We start from the raw sequence: 24,259 nt of genomic DNA on the forward strand, positions 1-24,259 counted from the left end.
AGTGAAAAAATGCTAACTCACATTTGTTAAAGTTTCTGCAAGAACTTTGTTAATCTATAAATCTCAGATTCACTTTCATTCAGCCCAGAAGTTCACCAAAGCTCTTCCTATTTCAAGGCCCCACCTTCCATTTTGTTTTACAGAGAAAGCAGAAGATTAAATCTGAATGTAGTAGTCATGGTAAAAAAAGCTAATAAATGCAGTAAGTATATCTGCCAAGGACACGAAGGCAGCTTTGGCCTAATTCATAGAATTGCAGAATCAACCAGGTTGGAAAAGACCTTAAGATCAAGTCCAACCATTACCCGAGGACTGCCAAGTCCACTACTAAACCATGTCACTGAGGACCTCATCTTCATGTTTTCTGAACACTAACAGGGATGATGATTTCACCATTTCCCTAGGCAGCCTGTTCCAACGCCTGATCACCATCTTGATGAAGACTTTTTTCCTAACATCCAATCTAAACCTTCCCTGGTGCAGCTTGAGGCCATTACCTCTAATACTACCACTTGTTACTTGGGAGAAGAGGCCAACCACCACCTCAAATTCTTCAAACTTCTTTTCTCATTATCACATATCAAAGGACTTAACTATAAAGCTTCTAAGCAACCTACCTTCTCGTATTTGTAGATTAAGTTTTCAGCTTGTGCTAATCCAAGCGCAGCCTGAGTCATTCTTTTTGTATGAATGCTTTGCCTCACTGCTCCAGCCAGGAATGGGGAGAGGAGCTGCACTGACCAGCTGTCAGGCACCACCTGCAAAACTAGACTCGCATCAAATTCAGCAGCGTGGTTATTCAAGAGGTCCACAGCAGCCATGACTAGTGCACAATCCGAAGTGCCTGGATTTAGATACACTGACAGCAACATATGGAAAAGCCTCCGTCTGTACTGCACATCTCTGTTCTCAGAGTTCCATATACAGTATTCTTCAGCAGCATGGTAGTCCTTTAACTCATGGACAAGGATATGCAAAGCCTTCTCGTGTTCTTCTAGTTTTCCATATAAAATTGCACTTTCCATATGAAGGTCTGTGCCCTGGATTTTGTCTGTTAAATGAGAATATTTAGGCAATATTTACTCAGTGGAGTAGACAACTACTCCCTCTCACAGTCAATGCAAACAAGCCCACAGACAAAACTCCTGCTATTTTTGCAGGGGTGCTGGCAGCTATAAGGAGAATAGATTTTTATTAGCACAAGAATGCCTAGATGTATGGAAACATCCCACACAAAAGAGCAACCAAAAACATGGGATAAAGAGATTACTAAGTAACAGTTGTAAAACCAATGCCACTCATATCTTTTAAATTCTATCATGTCAGTCGTGCACATTTTTGCACACACTGCTACCATGTATGATAAACTAAGATGAAGCCCCAAACTTTTTCACCTCTGCTTTGCACATTATAGAAAATAACAAAATAGTTTGAAGTCCACAGAAGACAAAGGGCAAATAGTACCTTGCTTTAAGAAAAGCACACAACAAACCCTTAATCTAATCTGACAGTTCAAGCAACAGGCAGGGGGAATGGCAAGTTCATCTGGCATTTCAAGATAAATTAGAAAATCCTCTACTTACAGTAAAGGTGATAAAGGCATAGGCCTCTATAAAAAGTAGGGAAATAAAATGTTTTTCTCCCCAAAATATTTTGGTTATCAAGCAGGAACAAAGTAGTGTGCACTGATCTCACCTTCGTATAAGATAAGAATTGTCATGTAAGAAAAACTGTGTTTTGGGGTACATGGATTTCAAGAGTATAATCCATGTTGTAACTCTTGCCCTTAAAAATCTGGTTAAAAATTAAAAGATGAAAAAGAGCAAGAGTTTCAATGATGCTGTTATACTGGTACATTATCTGTCATAACGTTTTGCTGACTGGAAAGGCAAGGGGACATTAAACATTGGTAAATTATTTCAGTTGTTACTCAGCTATTTTTATTTCCACATCCACTGGATTTTTCCGTGAAATTTCGGAGAAACATTTCAGATCTTTCAGTACAATAACAAGTCATTTCTCTTTCATCCACCGTTGCAGTGGATGAAACCTTAAAAATTAGGCATTATAAGCACTGGCTAAGGAAAAAAATAGCTCAGTTGTTTCTGGTTTTATACCAACAGTAAAGCATATGTTGCACTTTTGACTCAAGAAGATGCTTGTGTTTTTGTTTGGCATGAACCCCAGCTTCGGGGGTGAGAGTAGGTTATGGAGAACAAACAAATCCTTGGTAATCAGATTCCTCAAAGCTTTGTTTCAGTTCACCGAGACAGGCCGCTTGACTAAATTTACAAGTCCTCCATTTGTAAAAGACTGTCACAAGTTACATGCTCATCATGGAAAAGAAACTGACTCTAAATTAAGAAAATTGTATGAAGATATTTTTTCTAGCTAGTTATGGTATTCTGTCTTTGGTGCAGTGACAAACATACCATTATACCTCATGAACTACGGGAGACCAAAGACAACACTAACAGATACACTTTCTGAATTAACTTGCATCTGTTAGAGCTGGTAAGACTATCAACCCAGTACACCTTGATATCCCAGATCTTTTAGTTTTCTATCCTTATGAGGACTTGTTTCCTGCTAGAACTGACACAGAGCATTTACAATAGACAACATGCATCTTACCCAAAATAAAGTGAATTCTATAAAGATCAGATTTCTGAAGAAGACTGCGTAGTTTAAGCAGCAGTTCAGTTGCTTCTGTACAATTATCTGTGGTCACAGATTTCAGCTGAATTGTTGCCTCCAAGTACAAGACAGCTAGATGAGTATGGTACTTTTCCTTCTACAGATGAAAAGAACTGTTAGCTTAGTTTAAAAAAGACAATCCCTTCTCTCTACCAGTAACAGCAATGAATATTTACATAATTATATAGAAAAAATATTTTAAATTATTTAGAGTTACTCAAAGTCTTTTGTTCATGCAGACAGACAACTTACTCAGCCCAGCTTCACAAGACACACTATACCTATAGTATGGGATTCTCTATTTCACTAATACAGCTATTTTCAAAATGTAAGTATAAAATACCTTATTCCTAACCCCCTCTTCACCTTCAAGAAACAAACTCTCTAAGTAGCCTTTCTTGTCCCAAAATTATTTCCTTTCAAAAGTTCACCTAATGAAAGTAAATACAGTAAAGCAGATCTCTCTCCTCTGAATATAAGTATGACCTCCACTGTGTCTTCTCCTTTTGTTTCCCTTGTAAAATGAGTAACTTTGATCTAATCAATTCTTTCTCATATTGAGGCATGCTCTTTGCCCTTTTCAATTTCTGCTATGATAACTGAGAAAGCCAGCAGAGGTAGACAAGCACTCTGAAGGTACAGTGCTTTTCGTGTTATTCACTTCCCAATATTCATCAAAACAAGTTATGATTTGACTGTTCGAAACATTCTCACTAAAGCATCCATAATAAAACTAGGACTTTCTAAAGACCGAATCAATTTATAACCCAGCCTTTACTAGCAGGCAGATTTAATTATAAATTATTTTTATTACAAATATTCTACAAGGAACTGTATATGCTTGACTCAAAAAGTTTGATTAAAAATATTCATGACATGGGAAACTAGTACATTCATCCATCATGTCATAAACCTTGACATATTTGCAATAGCAACAGAAAAAAACCATTGATCTAGCATGTGTATTTAAAAAATGTAAGTTAGTGAACTGGTCATCAGTTCTGCAGTGTTGATTTCCTTGCTTTACTTGCAATAACTTCCCCAGTGTTTAAAATGTCCCATAGGCAAGCACCAAAATGTTTGGCTGCTTCTGTATGGTAGAATACACTGTCACTTATGACTTGTTAACACATCTTTTGACATTCAAAAAGTAGAGTGGTTTGGAATTTTACAATGAGAGGCACATGGTTTAATTCTATCCCTAATTGCTCAAACTTCTCCAGAAGGACAGAATAAAACATACCTAGTAGTAAACGACTGAATTAGCAAGTTCAGTGCATTGTTGCCATAGTGCAATAGGATTAGCAGTTGCTCAACCATTCTTCCATGATCTCATCAGATGGAGGTTTGAGCCTCATTGGTGAAACAGAAAAGTACGCAATAACCAGATATTAAAAAATAAAACCCAAATCCAAACTTCTGAGGGGAAGTAAGCAACTGTATTGCCATCACAAGAGATGAAAAGTTAAAAATAATGCAGATATCTGCTTCTCATCTACTTTTAACTTAAAGCCAATCCTACCCTACTCTGAGTACATCCCAAAACCTTCAAATTATGCTTATGGCTTCTTATCAGAATTGTTCATCACAGTCTGCATTCTGAATCTTATGCCTACTTTAAGTATTCTTGTAGGACTCACCTCTATTTTCCTTTCCAATACCAGATATTCTAGATACTTAACACGTGCTTTAGGGTATTTGTTAAGGCAACTGATGATATCATCTGGATTAATGTTGTTTTTCTCCTGTTCTTCCAAAGGCCTTTTAGTGAAAATCTGTACACCAACCTACAAAGAATTGCATTTAGTAGTGACCACTTTTATTACATTTTTTTTTTAAATACTTATTTAATCGCACTAACAGATTGGTTAGCACATTACTCAGGAAGATAAACACCACAAACCCCTGGCCAACCCAATACCACCAAGATTACAGTAATAGGAGCTTATCATGATCTTACTCACTCTTCTCTCCACTACCCCAATTTATAGTCTATATATTATCCAGCCTATAAACCTTGTGTTGGGCACAAAAAATACTGAACAGATCTGCATAACAGCAGAATGAGACTTCAGCCTTTGCAGCAAGAAAGTGGAAGTCAGAGACCAGAATGCTTACAGCCTTATTAAGTGTGATGACACATACAGAGCAAGAGACTTCTATTATGACCAAAACAAAAGTTCAGAAACTTGTCATTGCATGGAATAACTGAGCTTTAAATTAAAACAAATCAAGTTGTGACAAGTTCCACCTGCACAGGTTGTCTGATACAGCAACAGACATCCCATTTAACAGCATACCACACTAATGAGTGCTACAAAGCAACTTTTTTAATTCTGGTGGATTAAATTAACTCTTGTAGCAATGAGGTCTCATCATGTTGAATGAAGGCTATTTATTCCACATCCCAGTGTACAGAGACATGACCTGTCCCTGGAATCCTTTACCAAAAAAAAAAAAGAAACAGCAGCAACAGTTAACCTATGAAGTGATTTTCTTTCGCCACCCGCCATAATCTTTTTTTTTTTAAGATCTGAGAATTATTTTGCCTAATATGAAAAAAAAAGAAAATATAGAATCATAGAATAGTTAGGGTTGGAAAGGACCTTAAGATCATCTAGTTCCAACCCCCCTGCCATGGGCAGGGACATCTTGCACTAAACCATGTCATCCAAGGCTCTGTCCAACCTGGCCTTGAGCACTGCCAGGGATGGAGCATTCACAGCTTCCTCAGGCAACCCATTCCAGTGCCTCACCACCCTCACAGTAAAGAACTTTTTTCTTATATCCAATCTAAACTTCCCCTGTTTAAGTTTAACCTGTTACTCCTTGCCCTACCAACTATAGTCCCTAATGAAGAGTCCCTCCAAGCATCCTTGTAGGCCCCTTCAGATACTGGAAGATTGCTATGAGGTCTCCACACAGCTTCTCTTCTCCAGGCTGAACAGCCCCAACTTTCTCAGCCTGTCTTCATACGGGAGGTGCTCCAGTCCCCTGATCATCCTCGTGGCCCTCCTCTGGACTTGTTCCAACAGTTCCATGTCCTTTTTATGTTGAGGACACCAGAACTGCACACAATACTCCAAGTGAGGTCTCATGACAGCAGAGTAGAGGCATGCTGTATCTTTCATTGTACAGAATCACCCAAACTTTGTTTTCAAGAAAAAAAGGCAATTATCACTAGCAGCTGTTAACAGAGGGACTTAAAAGAATTGAAAAACCTGGAAGTTTTCTTCTGTTGATCACTATTTAACTGGCATTAAATATTCTCCAAAAATGGTCCAAATAGCTATCAAGATGGAACAATGTTACTACACACCCAAACAGCACTGCAGAGTAATACTGATGTTCTGTGAGAAGTACACTAATTACAAACCTCTTCATTTTTCTGTAAAACCCATTCAAAGTATTTCCACACTAGATCTTGGTCTGAGCAGAATGTAAGGAAGTCTACTATATATTCATAGAGATCTGAACGTGTAGAGTCTTCAATGTCTCCATCAACTATTTTCACCCATAACTGCAACAAAAACACACACAGATTAAAGTGCTTAAAACGTACAAGTTCTTCCAACTCAAAATTTATGTAAGATACTGTAAGACTTAGTTTTATCTACTGACACCTGTGGAATTAGAAAGAACTCCTAGGAACACCAATTGTATGGGTCCTCACTGGTCACTAAACTTATGCCATTACAGACTTCTTTTGCACCTGCCATATTCAACTAATTCAGATCCCATATCACGTACACTCTCATTCTAAATGACTGACCAAATACTTTGTGGAGGTACACTAACCACAAAGAAATCTTTTGGTAACAGTTCTTTTCTCCAGTGCTTGGTATACTTCTCATGCATTCTGTGCATGCAAGATTAAAGGCAAATGACACAAACAATTTAGAAGAAAACCTGATATTTTGCTCTACTTTCATTTTGACTCAAGAACTTTAACTACACTGTGAGACTGGTTTTATATATAATTGGAATTAAATGGTGCCACATCTAGCAGACCAGTTCAGCAATAAACCTTGTTCCTTGAAACAAAGAAAAATGTCTTGCACACCATGAAGATCTTTACTAGTTTTCTGCTCAGGAAATTACTATTTACATAACTGACTTGAATGCATTTGACAGTGTTACTGTGACTAATATACTCAAAAAGCCACACAGTAAGGCAAACTGCTTAAAGTATTGGATATGGTCAGAGACATTCACGCAATTTATTGATCAAGAATACATACATTTTTCTGGATGAAGTTTTCCATACAGCAATAACAAAAATGTTTAGTGTGCAGCTTACAGACCACTGCTAGTTTCAGTGACACCAGAAGGGGGTGTCCTGAAAGGGTTTAATAACCCTCCTGAAACCCACAGATCTTTCAGAATGTGTTCACTATCCATCATCAAATAAGGAAATAAACTCTCAGTTGCTGCCAGTATTTGCCATGAGATTACAACATTGCTTTCTTGCATGCATACAGACTAATCGGCACAGGATATGTTGCTGAAGTCCCTCAAACACCTTTTTTACGTGATCTTTTGATTATTTTAGTGCTTCTGTCAGTTTTTAAGAGTACAGGCATATGTTGTGGTATGCACAGTTTTTCTTTTAACAAAAGTATACAAGCATCTAAATAGCTGTCATCTTCATTAAGATCTTCCGTTTTTTCACATCTAGCATACTAAATTATTCAAGGAAGTCTTAGCATAAATTTCTCATATATACACATCACTACCTTTCAAACAGATAAATTAGCACCTCAGATTTTTATCATCTCAGAGGTAAACTGGCATTTTGGAATGTTTTACAGATGACACTACAAGCTTTATTCTAACCTGAAGTGCTGCAGCATCCTGACCATTGTAGTGATACAGGAGACCAAGTGCAAAATACCTGCATATAAAGAAAAAAAAAAAAATAAATTAAAAGCGCTAGATCTTTCCTACCAACCTCATTATGGCTTGAGTAGCACAGAATACAACAAATAATTGCTTGCAGTGACATATACACAGCCATGTCTACACTTCAGCAAGTGTCTGTAGGCTCTTTTTCAGAATCAAAGGAGAGAAGTTCTGTCCTGGAAATGTGGCTGTGTCTTCTCCTGTTTCTAAGGCACTTTCTAGTTAGTAGTTTCAACTTAAAATACATATCAAATTAGAGATGGTTTCCATGCCATTCTTTGAATTTTATATACAGATTTAACACACAGTTCCAAATGATAAATATTCCTCCAATAATTAATAAGGTGTCATTAAATCAAATTTTTATGATGCTTTTACTTAAAACAGTTTTACTAACAGAAACATTGTTTCTTTACTGCAGCATGAAATCAAGTAAGTCCAGAGGAGGGCCACGAGGATGATCAGGGGACTGGAGCACCTCCCGTATGAAGACAGGCTGAGAAAGTTGGGGCTGTTCAGCCTGGAGAAGAGAAGGCTGCGTGGAGACCTCATAGCAGCCTTCCAGTATCTGAAGGGGGCCTACAAGGATGCTGGGGATGGACTCTTCATCAGGGACTGTAGTGACTGGACAAGGGGTAACGGGTTAAAACTTAAACAGGGGAAGTTTAGATTGGATGTAAGGAAGAAATTCTTTACTGAGAGGGTGGTGAGGCACTGGAAAGGGTTGCCCAGGGAGGTTGTGAATGCTCCATCCTTGGCGGTGTTCAAGGCCAGGTTGGATGAGGCCTTGGGTGGCATGGTTTAGTCTGAGATGTCCCTGCCCACTACTACTGCACCACAGTTCAAAAAGATCAAAGAAACTTTAAGACAGAGAAACGACCTATGACTAGAGTTTGTATTTCACACATTTACTATCTAGTCTTTCCTGCTTAATGACAGTCAATTCTCCACTTGCTGGCATTTCCAATTTGAAGTCATGTGCAGTCATCCTAAGGAACTTCCTTTTGGTGAAGCACTGGGAGCAGAGAAAGTATGCAATTTAAAAGATCTCCTTCTCCAAATAAGCAACTACAATTTTAAAGCTGCTAGCTGGTTAAGAGCCTCCACCTAAGGTAATGCATGCTTTAAAGCATCATTTCATTCTGTCTGAGTACCACTACCACATCAATTCAACTCTTATATCATCACAAGGGCAAACAAATATCTTTTTCTCCCCAAAATTTGTAACAGTCCTTTATGTTTGTGTTGGACACAGAAACTTTCAGGGTGAACTTCATATTTACCAGCATAAGACAGAATGCATTTCCTTTACCTCACACTGTTGATTTATACCTTTTCACCAGCATTTTAAATGCTGGTAAGTCAGACCAAGTTGATCTTTTGGACCTGAAAGCACAGAAATTACAAGGATCTGAACACACTGCTCTAGAAGCCAATTGCATTAAAGACAATATTCCCTCTGGTGTCAAAGGTGCAATACTCAAAAAAATCCACTCACTTTTTGTGTTTTTCCAGCCAGGCAGCACTATCTGTTAAAAGACAAAAGTTCTCCGAAACTAGCAGATCCAGCAGGCTTTCATGATTTGCCTCTGCATACAGCTTGAGTAAAGCTGTGTCAATATCTTCCTTGTAGCCATTTGCCACTTCAGTGCTGCGGACTTCATTCAAATAACTCATGAGGAACCGTTTGCATTTTGTCATCTTCTCCTGGTCCCCTTGTGTCAGCTGGTTTAGGTCCGCATACTCATGCAGAGGGGGATGAGACCGTATAAATGAAGAGGAAGTAGGCAACAGGAAGGGGTAGAGAGAGATCAGCTCCCGGACATCAAGCTGGCCGCTTCTGCAATTACAGTGTCAAACTAGATGAAGCAAAAAGAAAGAAAAAGTATACATAGGCACAAAAAAATAACATACTGGGAATACTGCTCACATATGCTTAGAGTCAGGACACTAACAGGCTGTCAGTTTCTAAAGTTAGTGCCTTCTATGCTGGAGAAAATATATTCAGAACAAATTTCTATGCAAACTTGTTTATTATTGTTTCTCCTCCACTAGACATTGAAAGCTCTGAGAATTAGGAGACGGGCCAGTGTTTTGCTTTTGGCATCCCACATCTGTTCTGTGGCATATACAAAAATCAGCTGAATAGCCTTAGTGCAGTTCCTAGGCCTGTCCTAGACTTCATTCATACACTATGGGAGCTAGTTTTCTGACGGAGGCAAGAAAAAAAAATGCAGAGTGAACCCTTTCAGGCAAGCCACAAAGACTGTGCAAGTGTTATTCTGTACAGAATAGCAGCTTTCCATAGAAAACTAAAGCTTTCAGAACAACTTTTTGCATGATGAAAACCTTTTCCCCAGCCCCGAAGTATACCAAATTCTTCTTTCTCACTCCTTAAGGAGGTTCTGAAAATGAACCATGGATACTTATTATGCATCCACCTAACCAGTAAGTAGTAGCCTACTGTACAGGCACAGGTCTTGGGCGTCCATCTATGTCAAATACTATGGAGTGGCTTTTCCACTTCAGATGTGAAGGGGATCTATACTTTATTCAGGAGAAAACTGTAACAGATATGCTACATGAAACATTTTTCTTTCAGCCTAGATAAAAGAAATTTCTCAAGCATTTGAAGAATGCATGCTGTGACAGAAGAGTAAAATAAGAAGATTTTTCCACACATGGCAAAACTGCCCAATTTCCACAGCTAGAATGCCTCCTCTTCCCAGGCCTTGCTTTAGAAGAACAGCAAGAAATCAGGATTTGTATTTTATTTCACTGTCACAGTCATTATTCAGAATTCATCTTTAAAGATGAGCATTCCTGAAATGCAGGAGATATTGTTGTGAAAAAAAAAAAATCAAAATGAACTGACAGTTTTCTGGTTCGTTACTACCTTGTTGCAAATATAACTTTTAAAAAATAGCTCGAATCTATCCCGTGACCAACAACCTCAAAATGATTTTCCCTTCACAACTTTAATTGGAAAGAATTCAAAAAAACCCCAAATTATAACCATGGAAGCAGATGAAGCAGCAGATTTCTGCAGGCAATAAAGTGTGAATGATCTTCACATGCAGGCTCATCCCTTCCCTGCTGTTGTAAACTAACTAAAGCAGCGGGACATGCCCAGAGTTGCTCACTTCTTGCCAGAGACACAGTTCCAAAACCACCCAGGAAATATCAACTAGTAGGAAGCACTGCAATGGCAACACACTTACAAGTTTTTTTAAAGTAAATAAATACTGTTCTTTGGCTACAAAAATCTATACCAAGAGAATTAAATTCTGGGAGACAGCAAGTTTTAAAGCAGCAAGTATCCTGTTCCAGCACCTAGCGACTGCAAAGCATGGGGACAGCAACATAGGCAATAGAGGACCACAACAGAGAAGTTCTGAACATGGGAAGCCTTCTTGTGAGAAGAGGTTTAAATAGTAAGCTTTTCTGATTCCTACACAGAGTTCCTACTGTCTGAAAACCACCTCTACACTAGAAAGGTCACCCTCTAACCAAGAGTAAAGTGTTCATGTCTACTTAACGATGGAACGCAAAAGTAGATGAGGGCTTTTTGTTTGTTTTAGGAGGAAGAATAACCAAGAAGTAGCAAGTTCTGTTAGTGGCATGACCTGATGGTTCAAAGAGCATTTGGGCTTTCGATATGAACTAGTTACAGTAATCTAACTACAGCTTTGGCTAGTTCAACTACTTGTGAAAGTTTAAGGCCTGAGGACCACCAGATAAAATATATTAATGAGAGATATTACAGTAGAAAATCAACCCTAAAGAAAGATTATTTTTTCCCTTCCTCCAAGGCTCTTCACTGAATGTCAACAAGCTACTCAAAATTAATGCAGAAGCAAGGAATCTTGATAAATCCACAGAAATTCAAGTATAAACATTAATTCCCTTACTGGCTATGATGTCTAGTATTTGGAGATGGCCTAAGCTTGTAATAGAGAATCTGACCATGGAGACAGATGAAGAAATGCTATAAATATGCCAACAGATGAGCAGAAGTGTTTGCATAGACTGCCATTATCTTTCCCGTTTTTTGTCTGAGCATCAGTAAGTCTAGAACAAACAAGATTGATTGAGTGTGTATCAGGGCATAACCAGATATTACTTGAACCAGGTGCATTCACCAGGGCTGAATATCAGGGAACTTGGATTCCATAAGGAGTTTTTCAAAGTCACCAAAATACTTTGAATAGTTTATGTATGGCTGACCAGAAGAAAAGCACAGAAAACTTGTATTTGCTTTCTCCCCCCTAGAAGACTTCAGCAATTCATGAACAGTTGCTCTGCTTTGCAGTTGCAGCTATTAGAGGAAAGAAACATTCTGGAATGCTGACTCAGCTTCAAAATTCATGCCTGGACAGAACGTTTTCTTGTGAAGCCTGTTTCTTTCTATAGAGGAGCTCTCACAATCCTGTTCCTTGAAGGTCATTTGTCAGACAGACTGCTAGTTGGATGGAGGCTGCATAACTGACCTTGGCTCCTTCTACAAGGTGCTGCAGCTCCATGTAGGATACATTTCCCCCTTTCACTGCTTTTAAAAGATCCTCAGCTGCTACCAGCAAGACGGGCCCCCCAGATTTGACCCCACAGGGAATTATTGACCATCAGGGTGGAATAAAGTGATAGGAAAAAAGTTTGTTAGCCATAGTCAAGACAGCTGCAGAGCTAAACGAGTTTGGCCACCTACAATGGAAGTCACACTATAGCCAGTACAACCTCGACAAGCTATTTTACCAAAGCTGGCCACACTGAGAAAAATGAACAAAAGTGCACTGGAAATCCATATGGAAAGGCTTTATAGCAATGCTGTAAAGGATTCCTAACTATGTTCAGCTTGTAGTTCAGATACACAACACAGCAGTGATTCAGTCTAGTGTCTGGAAGATTACAAAGAGGAAGAAGCCTGCAAGTTGCTCACTAATGCCAAAAATTACAATTTTTGATACAGAAAGTGGTTGTGGCCAAAACAGATTGCCAGTAAATGCTGCTCATGTCCTTCCTGTCATTCCCTAATCTTCACTCAGTGTACACTGCCCAGTCAGGCCCAGTGTCTCCCATTATTCTGGTGAGCAGGAGGCAAAATGGCAAACTGCCTCATCAATAGTAGCATTTCTCAAACCTTTAATTTCCCCAATACATTTCCATAAACTCAAAGACAACCTTTTTCCTATACTGTATGCACTTAAAATGTACAGCAAATAGTCTAGCCTTAATCCTATTCCATAGACTAAACTGATTTAAAATGAATTTCAGCAGGTAACAAGGAGAGTTATTTCACGTGGTCAGCATGGACTACACTAACTCTGGACAGCACTCCATCACAGAATGGGGCACAGCTAGCAAAACCAAAATTATCAGGTAAAACAAAGATAACTGAGCAGCATTTTTTGAATGGAAGTGAAGAACCAAGGTCAATTTGTAAACAAGTGACTGCTGAAACACCTAAATCAGGAAGGTTAGTACACACTTCAAGAGGAAACGATCTGTTTTCTGGAAAAGGCCTAGCAGAACAAGTGTTAAATTCAGTATCAGCATCCTCAAAAAAAAAAAAAAAAAAAAAAAAAAAAAGTAACTGTGTCAATAAGATTGAAATTGCAGCTAATATTTAAATCACAACTTTGCCAGATTTCTTTTCCTAAGGGAAAAAAAAAAAAAAAGAACCAACCAATGTTCACAGCAGAGGCTCAATAATAAAGCCTTGAACTTCATGGGCATAAAGTAAAAAAACTTTGCTACTGTACGTTAGCATACACCCCCACCCCCCCCAAATATAAGTTGCATTAACTCTTCAGTTACAAAACTAACTCAATGTTACTCTGTTCTTACCCCAAAAAAAGCCATTTTATCACAGTGAACTCATAACTGCATTATAAAACATTGAAGTAACTAAATCTTTAAACCTAAGAACATTAACTCCTTATTTAAAGAAGATAAATAAATTTCTTGTCACACAATTACCTGAAGAGTTCTTTTGCTTCAAGGAACTGAAGCTGTGCAAACTGTATAAAACCTGCTTGCTGCAGGATTCGTTTGTACATTACCTATAAAAGAGAAGGGAGGGGGAAAAGTTTATTATTGTGTATTATTTTTGTAATGAGTTATTTACGTAGTGCTAGTCACGCCTTCAAAAACTACCTGCCAAAACCACTGAACATACAATCTTCCACCACATCTGTCAAGTTACATGCAAAATAAAACTTTGATCCTCTACATTTTAAATTCTATGTAACTGAATATGCTGAATCTGCTGCCCAGACTCAATTTCATGCACAAGTGTGAACACAACACTGATACCGAGTTCTTACTAAAAGCAAAGTCAACAAATTACAACTAATTCAAGTTTTCTTATTCAAATAATCACTTATTTGACACCAGCTTGGCTTGCCTCAAGTTTTGGCTTGTTGTATTTGCAAACATCAAAGCCAATAGTCATTCTTAAGTTCCCCATGATTGCTGAATCATGGCACAAAAAAAAAAATTTAACTGAAGGATGGTCCCTCTTGACCACACAGAGCCAACTTCCTTCCCATCTCATCCCACTTCAGCAGCAACTGTGTTAGTGATTCTCATAGTCTCATCCCCAGCTGATCATCATATTTCTGACTTTCTTACTTTTTTTTTTCCTCTTTTTTTTAGGTAAAATTATTTCCTGGTAAGTTCAGCTTATCCCATGTACAGTACGTTATACAATGTACATTAAAAATAGGAGCTCAAGTAAAACATACAAAAAACTGTCTTACGAAGTTTTACTGTTAAGGTCATGCCTAGACAGAAAAAAGTTTACAAGAAGATTACAAAACTACTTTAAACGCTAGGTATTTACTTAGTCTGAATGGTCAATTAGTTAAATGAAACCCTCATACCCAGAATATTTCCAATGGCAAAGTGTAACTACTAAAGCAAGGAACCTGAAGTGTGCTCTGCAAAGTATCCACTGTTTGAGACAACACTGGTACTTTGCAAATACACCTGGCTACCTTCACATGCTTCAGTTTTCCCCTTCAACTTTCTCATGAATATACAGCTTTCTAATGTTTAACAGTGTATATGAATTCCGTTACTGAAAACAGACACCCTTTTCAAATACCCAGAGAACTGCAATACATTAGCAACGTATTCCAGGCAGGCATTGCTGAAAGCTGTCAGGCCTCAAGCAGGGTAGACTGATATTCTAATTGGCAGTTTTTCACCTTGATTAAAGATTGTGGATTTACCAAGAGAAAAAAGCTTGCCTTAAACCCACTTAGTTTGTGCATGCTTTACTATCCTTTACTAGCAGTTTATCTTAAGAAAATACTTAATCTTGACCATTAGCAAGCCATTAAAACCTACTGATTTGTAAGGCTGTGGGACTTATCTTGTCCCCCAGTGTGGAGGAGCGAAGGCAAAATTGAGAAAACCTACCTGGCACACCTTTTCAGACAAACATAGTATAAAAATAAATAAACAATACTTATGACATCTTTATTTTAATGTTACTGTCCTTTACATCCAAGTATACTAAAGCTGAAAGGGAATTTAATTCCAGTTATAAAGTAAAACTACCTCAGGCAATTAATTAACAAAGTATCCAGAATACTTTGGCTATACAACTGTATTATTACATCAGTAAATACTAATCTGTGAATGGATGAACACCTGTCTGGTCACATTCTTAAGGATGCTGGTAAAGGATTTCAGTCTGCAACTATCTGCATCTTATGGCATCAAAGAACTTCAAAACCTGGCCTCAGATTTTGCCTTTCAACCCAGGGAGGGTTGAAGTACAAATATTTCTCACCTTGCTAACTAGCACCAAAGTAGAGATTTTATTTTATATTTTAACTCCGCAATTAGGACCACTAATATTTACATATTTAGTAAATTATGACATTGGAATGAAGTTTGAATTGATCTGACACACCATAAGTACTGCTTTAATTGTAGAGCTTAGTTTGTACAGCAACTAGAAGATAAAAAGAGCTTGTTGATAGTGCAAGTATAAGCCCAATGAATCTGTTTTAAATTTGAACTGATTAAGTGGCATTCATTTGCATTTAAATGTTGCCATATCTTCATGAATCCCTTAAAGCCACACAACAACAAAAAAACCAATATAATGTTCACAGACACTTTCCCAACATTTTAAAGATGCAGTGATGGGACAGGGAATAAACAGGTTCACTTTTAGCCAACAAGATAAACACTAGACATTAAGATGTCTTGTGGTAAAGACTGTGGAAGTAACAGACCAGACCGACTGTGAAAATATTCTCTCTCTCAGAGGTTTTTAAAAATGGGCTAAACCTATATGCCAACCACACACAGTTAACTTTTGTTCACGATAGAAAAACCATCCTGAGTTATTCCAGACTTGTTTGCCAGAATAGCTCAATAGGCTTATTTTTTAAAACTACTAAGTTACACTCAGTGAAAATTCAACACATTATTTATTCCCCTAATATTTTTGAAGAACCACCATAGGACTTGAAGTGCTTTAGAAAAAAAATCTATATTGTTGACTGAATTCACATTAAAAAACTAGCTACAAAACCATGAAATAAGATTGATATTAATTTGTATCTGAAAAAGCACTAGAGAACAGGAAGATCACTACTGAAGCTGTGATAGCTATAGTGAAGCCTTTCTAGCCTTTCAACTGCTAGAAAAAAAAACCCTAAAATGGTCAGAATTACCAATTAGCTTGCCAAAAAAAAAATTCTAGAAAGACACTTTGTCTTTTGGTCATGTTTGGGTGCTGTTAATGTTTTTTGAAACTAAAAAAGAAATAAGGGAAAAACAAAAAAGAGATACCTATGCAAGATGTGTGTCAATCTAACCAAGGTCTTCACTACCATCAACCATGATTTCTGCAAACTTCAGCTGTCCTGAAAAATTAATAAGCAGCATTCAGTCAGTTCATGGTAGCATGGTAGAAAAGCCTTTGTATTCTTCTACCAAAAATAATATCCAGCAAAGACATCTCCTTGCAACACTTTTGCTTAGCCTTTTTTTATCTAGCAGTAATTCCTGATGCTCAAAGGCAAAGTAATTTTCATTTAATATTCCAGAGATAAATTTGCAGTCTGCAGGTACCACTGGTTAAATAACAGATTAGAGTTACTAATGCACAATCTGCTTCTTTCTAGTAACTAAATGTTGGCTGTAGAAACAATTCTGAGAGTACAATACTTTACTGTTTCAGTCCCACTATCATTCTGCATTACCACCAAACATATCTATATATTTATGCTGATATAAAGAGAAGGAGCAAGCCCCTGTGTATGCATGTGATGATAACGCAGTACTGAATTGCAAGAAAAGAAAACCCAGGTTGTTCAGAGTCAAGAACTGTCCAACAATGCCATGACTGAGTTCAAGTCCCAAGATAGCAACAGTCACTGCAAACTGCAGAAATTAAAGCAACATTTGGAAAAGGGGGCACTATACTACATGTACCAGACAATTGCTATCACTTTTGTGTATGGCTAAATTATAGTGGCTAGATCAAGTGCCTTACTACCAAATCCTATGAATTCCTTCCCACTGTTCATATAAAATAGCAAAATAAGGCATTGAAAGTTTTGACTACTGAGGAATCAGTAAAACTTACAAAACATGTATCTGAAGATGTCGATTTGAAGATACCTATTTTCTATCTCGCTATAATCTATTATCTGAAGATCTCTCTTAGACAGGAGTTAGAAAGAAGTGACTATGTGATCAGTGAAAGTATGTCAAAGAAATGTTGCAAAAGACACACGTAAGACATGTAATTGGGTTGAACTCCACCATTTACATTATGTGAGACTACAGTAAAAAAAAAAGTCTGATGTGCTTGTAACTAACCTGTAATGACAGCATTAAGTATCAGTAGCAAGCTCAACATGTCACTTTCAACTAGCTAAGCTCTGAAAAATTGGACTAATATCTCAACAATTAAGCCAAATTGAGTCATTTTAATATGAGTCAGTGGGAGACTCCGTTAATTTAAACTGGTTAATCTCAGTTTACAAATACAGACTAGAACAGGCTATTATTTTGCTTGCAAGTTCTATGTTTTCTGTTTTTCAGCTGTAGCACTGATTCAAAGCAACTGAACACCCTTAAAAGCATATTAAGTTAGCAAGAACATTTAATATCCTTGGAAACAGTAATTTAAGGTAGACAGACACTGTGCACGTAAGACACATATGAACAGAAAGTAAATTATCAGACAGAAAAACCTTAAATGCAAGCAAACTTAGGAGGAATGAGATTTAACGTTACGTATTTTAGCTAATGAACTGCAGTTCAACCTGTGGAAAAACACAAAAAGATATCTCCCACACTAAATCTACATAAACTGGAAAAAAAAATAATGTGAGAATTACAGAAATACATAGAAGACATTGATTAGATCATGCATTCTGTCCTCACAGCAAGATTTAAGTTTACTTCTTTAAACAGATTATAAATGAAAAGTTGGAAGTGAAGATGCAAACCAAAACATACTGGAAACTGAATTCTGCATTTGCCTAAATACTTTTCAGCTTCCAGTACTTCCGGGTAATTGTATCTTCGCAAAACAATGGGAACACCTCTCTCACCAAACTTTTTACTTCCAGCAGCCTACCCAGCTGTTCATTCACCAAACGAGTTAAGGATAAAAATGAAAGCCAATACAAATTTAATTTAATGTCTACTTTTCAAGGGCTTGACCAAAATTTAAATGACAGGGAAGTAGAAACTTCTTGACATTAAAAATAAAAAAAAAATCCTTACAGACTGAATCATTTTGAACCACTGCAGTTCTGCAATCACTGCAGTTATGTTCCTAACTTTACATCTTCCTAAACAAACTGAAAGCAATGCTACAGATACTATTTCAATTGTAACAAAATGCTCCAACAACTGAACTTAGTACGAGGGAAGCATCACATGGGATTTTCTATTACTGGTTTTTCAGTTTTGTTTTAAATTGTTTTCAAGTTACACACAGGAAAAAAAAACCCAAAAAACCAACACCAGCAGAACAGCATTCAACCCTGCCAACATCACAGCCTTTACAAGCACTACCCAATTCAGCAGCATGTCTATTTCCTCAGGCTGAAACCATAAAAGGTATTAGATTTCTCTTCTACGTAAACTCCTCCTCCACCTTCTCTGGTCACTTGACCATCATATACATGGTCCCACTATGAGAACTATGTTTTCATGAAAATTAAAGGAAGGACAGACCTGAAATTTCTCTTTTGGAATATTCCTTCGAGCTCCTTTTGCTAGAACAAGGGCTTCTTCCACTCTGTGGCTGGCTAGAAGATCCTGAATCTGTTTTTCCAAAGGTAGCGGCACCAAGATATACACTCCCTTATTAGTAGCAACAATCACCTTTCCTGGGCAGAGAAAATGGACATATTCAGTTTACATTCTTGATAAAACCCCTCTTCCCCGTCCCTGCTTTCAGAAATAAGCTTTAAGATTTACTAAGATACAAAAACCTGAATAGTGTTAAAAGTTCCAAAAGCTCATCTCTTGCTACCATATTTACCAGATAGTATAGTTTACCTTTAAACTGCACCTCAGAAATACAGAGATAATGGTAAATTTATTTATTTACAGATGATATTCCACTCTGAGTAAATGAAAGTGGCTATAATCTCTCATAATGAACTAAGCTGTAAAAACCATCACTGAACCTACTGCCCAGATTCCACAGCACAGAGACTTTTAACTGCCAGATATTCCACAGGCTTACATTATAAAATTGTAAGCTGTATGTCAAAGGTAGCAAGTAACATACATTTCACAGTGATAGAGCTTGCATCTCTCCTAGAAAAAAAAAAACCAGCAACGTAATGTATTAAGGGTCCTTAATGGAAGAACAGATCAAAAGAAGTGTTTGTGGTTTTTCTTTAACAATTCTTTATGAAATGCCTCATTTTAAGCCTCTTACATAGGTATTTTAGAAAGCAGTACAAAAGAGCTCCTTTAGGTGTTAGGTTAGACCTTTGTCAGGACAGCCAATGGACAGATATCTGTAGCTCACAATTGTTGACTCATAAATTAACATTGCTCCTTGGAAAGAGATAATCAAGTTACATGAAGAAGCTCTATCCCCACAGACTCCTACCTAACAATTAACTTGACAATCAGAGCACGTTTAATGAGCATACATTTTGTTAGAAGCATGAAATTTTGGATGACTAAAGTTTACCTATCACAATCTGCAGGAACCTAATCAGGAAAGCATTTGCAATAGAAGCTTTAACAAGTAATTTTTAACAGGTGCTTACTAGATACTGTGTTTAAAACACAAACTGACTATGCCTACAGCAGTGGTTGTTCCAGAATTATTGATTCAAAGACCGGTCATTTTTAATACCTTCAAAGTCCTGTAGAATGTGACCTTCTTTAAAAGGGAGGGTTTGCTTTTGCTGCTGGTCCAGCATGCTGTGCACTGTAATGAACTCATCATCGAGAGCAACCACATAAGGAAAGCACAAAGCTGCTCCAATCACGTTTTCAGACCAGTGCACAGGGGCACGCTGTGAAATGCCATCTACAGTGGCAAACATGCCTAGAAAAAGGGAAAAAACAAAGCCTGAGTATTGTGCTGGTTGAAGGCTGTTGCTTTCCCAATATGAAGCACGGGTATCGAGGTACAGAAATAAAGTCTCAGAAGAACAAATGCAGTGTCAGGTGGCATGATGACAGCACATCACACCTTCCTGGACCACAAAGACCTGCTGGTTAGTTCAGTTCAATTTTTTCTTCACCACAGAAACAGACAACACTAAGAACTGAAGAGAGGATTACTGAAAGAACTAGCAAGAATTTTCAAGTTTATTAAGTTTCAAGATTTTTTTAATAAGAATTATGCCATGTAGCTTGAATTCATTTCAAAACACTAACTAGTATTTAGTCAAACCCAGCATTCAAACAATACTGCCTTAGTGAGAGCTTCAGACCTGCACTGCCTGACCTATCTGGCGATACAGGCATATTTGTTCCTTGTAGAGTCAAATATCTAAAGAGCATTTCAGTTCACAGCCAACCATTTATTTGTCAATTCTGAGTCACTTCCTGCGAGGCATCTGTGTTTTCAATCATTTGAAAAGAATATAGAGGCTGCATATAAAGGTTTGTCCCAAAAGCCAAGTACAAAGTAAAGACTTAATTAATATCCCAATGATACCTCTTATGCAGCCTTCAAAATAACCATATTAAATCTTCAGTTAATTTGAGTGGATTTTTTGCCACTATCTTTCCTCCTATCTATTCTATCCTCCTTCCTTCTCCTGGCTTAATAGGAGTTTGACTTGCTTTTGGACAATGCGCCACTGGTCCTATTCTCCAGTTCTTTCCATAGCATTAATTAAAGAAAAACTCCAGTCAAAGTTTTTGGGCCTAGTTCAGTAACCCTTTGCCAGCTGAGCCATACTGAGGCATGATGTAAACTTCTGTTCTAAACATGAACACATATTCCTTAAAATCAGTATTTTTATGCCATTAAAAAGACGTGCCATGAAAATTCTTGTTTGGCAGGAATGAGCCACTTGACAGCTGGTAGAGTAAGTCTGAGCTCTAAAGGACAGAGAAGATTAAAAGATTATGTTATTGAATTTGCAAAATCTCTTCCAAACAGAGGATAATGAGGCATGGGTAGTTAGGCAGAAGGACCGTCTTGGAATTAAAAGAAAAACAGAAGGTTGTAGATTTTTACAGAACTACAGTATAGAGACTGAGCTTCTGGATCGTTTATAGCAGCATTGAAATCATCAGCCCTTTCCCTTGACTAAGAGTGCAACACACAAATAGAATTTCACATCTATTAGCAATGTAATGCTATTTGCTTTCTCACTACAATGATCAGCTTTTCACTCAGAGCACCTTAGAGAAAATACTTTTGTTTGGCCATAATATATAATTCCAATTTAGTCGACAGATCTTGATATTCTTATGGATCAGAAATGGAATTTTATGCCAGGCAGACTGCACTATCCATTTTTAATGCTTTCCAGTTGTGACTCTGTGCTATAATCCCATTTCAGAAAGTGGAAGAAAATTTGAGTTAAACACAAACTAACCAGGAGTAAACTCAAGGTTAATTATGTTTGAAATATTAATTCTTAGAATTTTCTATTTCTCTGATATTCTCAAAAAATTTATGAAATCCTGATTGTAACACCACCTTTTTTTTTTTTTTTGTAAGACAGAGCTTTTTTTTAGGTAATATGAAAAAATCCTTTACAGAAGTGAAAGGGTATGCAGAGCAATGCACAGTATTTTTCCAAGTCAACATCACTCTACATTCATCTGCCCTCAATAGCTAGTATTTCTGTAGCAGAATGATGCATTTTCTCTCTTCATCCAGTTCTCACTTAAGGATAACACTACACTTGACAAATACAGTCAGAAGCAATGGCCTTTTTACAGTACAAGAATGCATTTGATGAAACAGATCAGGCCAGTTATTATTTCTGTATTAAAAATGCATATGCTATCCAAAGGTTACAAGAGTTATCCAAAACACAGCTACATTATTTTCAGCATCAAGATATCTAGAAATTTATAGAATCATAGAATTTAAGTCCGAAGAGGTTTCTGAAGGACATTTAGTCCAGTCCTATCCCTTCCCTTAAAGCAGGGCCAACTTAGATCAGGTTACTCTGGACTTGGTGCAATAGGCTGTAGATTTTATTTATTTGCTTGCTTTAAAACAGAAAGATTCCTCGTGAAAATATCTGTAAAAAATGAAATAACACATCTTTATTACCACTTGCTTAAAAAGGAATATGAAAGCTTTCAGTTATCATTAAAGTTGACAGCATAAGGAACACTACCAGTGGCTGAAAACAAGAAGGTAACTTGCTGCTTATTGTTGACTACCCTATTGTTGCTTTATGCAGTGTCAGCTACAAGAAAGGCACTGCATAACCATCTATGAATCACTCTCCTTGGTATCTGTGTGCTTGTCCTAAGTTATAAAGCTCAGTTCTCCAACTCCATTTGTAGTCTACTCAATCACTATACAACTGCTCAAACCATGCACCACTGAGGAGTTTATTCTGGAAAAGCAGAAGGAATAAACTAAAATTAGGCGTTTAAAATTTTATTTTTTACTTATTAAAGTTAAGGAATAGTTGAAGCAGGAAGGGACCTGTGGAGACTGTCTAGCCCAACTTCCCTAAAAGCAGGGTTAACTAGGACAGGTTGCTGAAGAACTTGCCAGTCAGCTTTTGAGTATCTTCAAGTACAGAGACTGCACATCCTCTCTAAGACCCATTTCCTGGTTTGACCATCATCACAATGAGAAATTTGTTTTCTTGGGTTTACATAGAATTTCCTGTATTTCAATTTGTACAGACTGCTTCGCATCCTTTCACTGATGCGATACCACAATACCACTGACCAGAGTCTAGATCTGTCTTCTTTACACCCCCTCTCTCCCCCAGAGATCCTTTCTTTTGCTCATTTAAGACAGAAGTGAATACATTTGTTTTCTTCCAGTCCTAAGGAACGTTCCCTGATCATCATGACCTTTCAAAGATAGAGAGTGGCCTCACAGTGACATTAACCACAAACTCTGAGCATTCATGGGTTCATCCCACCAGGTCCCACAGATTTGTCTGTCCAGTTTATTTAAACGATCCATAACCCAATCCTTCTCTACTGGGGGCAGGTTTTTGTTGCTTCAGGTTTTCCTCCTGGTCCTAGGGGCTGGCTGAGGATTCCTGAAGGAAGGCCATACCAATAATCACTGAGGTAAAGGTGGCACTAAGCACCTCAGCCTTTTCCATGTCTTTTGGCACCAGGTCTCCCACCCCATCCAGCAGTGGGCATCAGTAGCCTTCCTTTGCTGCTGATACACTTGTGGAAGCTTTTTGTTGCACTTCAAGGTGCTGAAAGTCAATGCCAGATGGACTTTGGTCTCCCTAACCCTATCCTCACATGCTTGGAGAGTGTCTATATTGCTCCCAGATCACCTGGTCCTCCTTTCACTTGCTTCATTATATTTGAATGTGGGCAAGAGCTGCTTGTTCATTAATGCAGACTTCCTGACACTTTTGCTTGTTTTCCTGCTTACTGGGATGGACCATTCTTGAACTTTGAGGAGGTAGTCCTTCTCTCCAGGACCATATCACATGGAATTCTTTAAAGCAGGTCCCTGAAGAAACCAAAGTCTGCTCTTCTGCAGTCCAGGCTCGTGGTCATTTTCCCTTCTCTCAGGATCCTGAATTTCACCATCTCATGGACACTGTAGCAAGGCTGCTCCCCGACCTTCACATTTCTAGCTAGGTTCAACAGATCACATCCCCTCATCAGCTCCTCAATCACCATTAATATACTCAAGAAACCTCCTGGACTGCTTGTGGCCTACTGTGCTGTCCCTTTATCAGGTACTGGAACAGTTCAAGTGCCCCCTACAAACTAAGGCCTACAAATGTGGGTTTCTTCCTGCTATCTGAAGAAGGCCTTACCTACATCTTCTTCCTGACAAGGTGGTCTGTAGCAGACACTCACCACAATGTCACCATGTCTGCCTTCTAGCTGTACTGCATGAACCCTCAGCTGCCTCCTCCTTTGACCCAAGGCACATCACCACATCCTCCCACTGCTGTCATGTAAAAAGCAATCCCTCGCCTCAGCTGTTAACATACAGATGTGATGATTTCCCAGA

General features: G+C 37.9%; 1 protein-coding gene across 4 annotated transcripts in view; it reads right to left on the reverse strand.

Moving 5' to 3' along the window:
• Positions 1–24,259, reverse strand: part of TGFBRAP1 (transforming growth factor beta receptor associated protein 1) — a 36,925-nt gene that overhangs the window by 5,573 nt on the left and 7,093 nt on the right. For all 4 annotated transcript variants that reach the window (XR_013956492.1, XM_080614330.1, XM_080614329.1 and 1 more), the window contains exons 3-11: positions 19,961–20,155; positions 18,817–18,971; positions 13,576–13,658; positions 9,098–9,439; positions 7,534–7,591; positions 6,074–6,217; positions 4,338–4,484; positions 2,635–2,794; positions 618–1,051 (exon numbers count right to left, since the gene is read on the reverse strand). Coding sequence is in view for 3 of the 4 variants with exons in the window: in XM_080614330.1 (XP_080470456.1) it covers positions 618–1,051; positions 2,635–2,794; positions 4,338–4,484; positions 6,074–6,217; positions 7,534–7,591; positions 9,098–9,439; positions 13,576–13,658; positions 18,817–18,971; positions 19,961–20,155 (1,718 nt within the window). In the remaining variant the exon portion in view is untranslated. The remainder of the gene's footprint in view (positions 1–617; positions 1,052–2,634; positions 2,795–4,337; positions 4,485–6,073; positions 6,218–7,533; positions 7,592–9,097; positions 9,440–13,575; positions 13,659–18,816; positions 18,972–19,960; positions 20,156–24,259) is intronic.

The sequence above is a fragment of the Psittacula echo genome, assembly GCF_963264785.1.
Source record: "Psittacula echo genome assembly, chromosome: 3".
NCBI lineage: Eukaryota > Metazoa > Chordata > Aves > Psittaciformes > Psittacidae > Psittacula > Psittacula echo.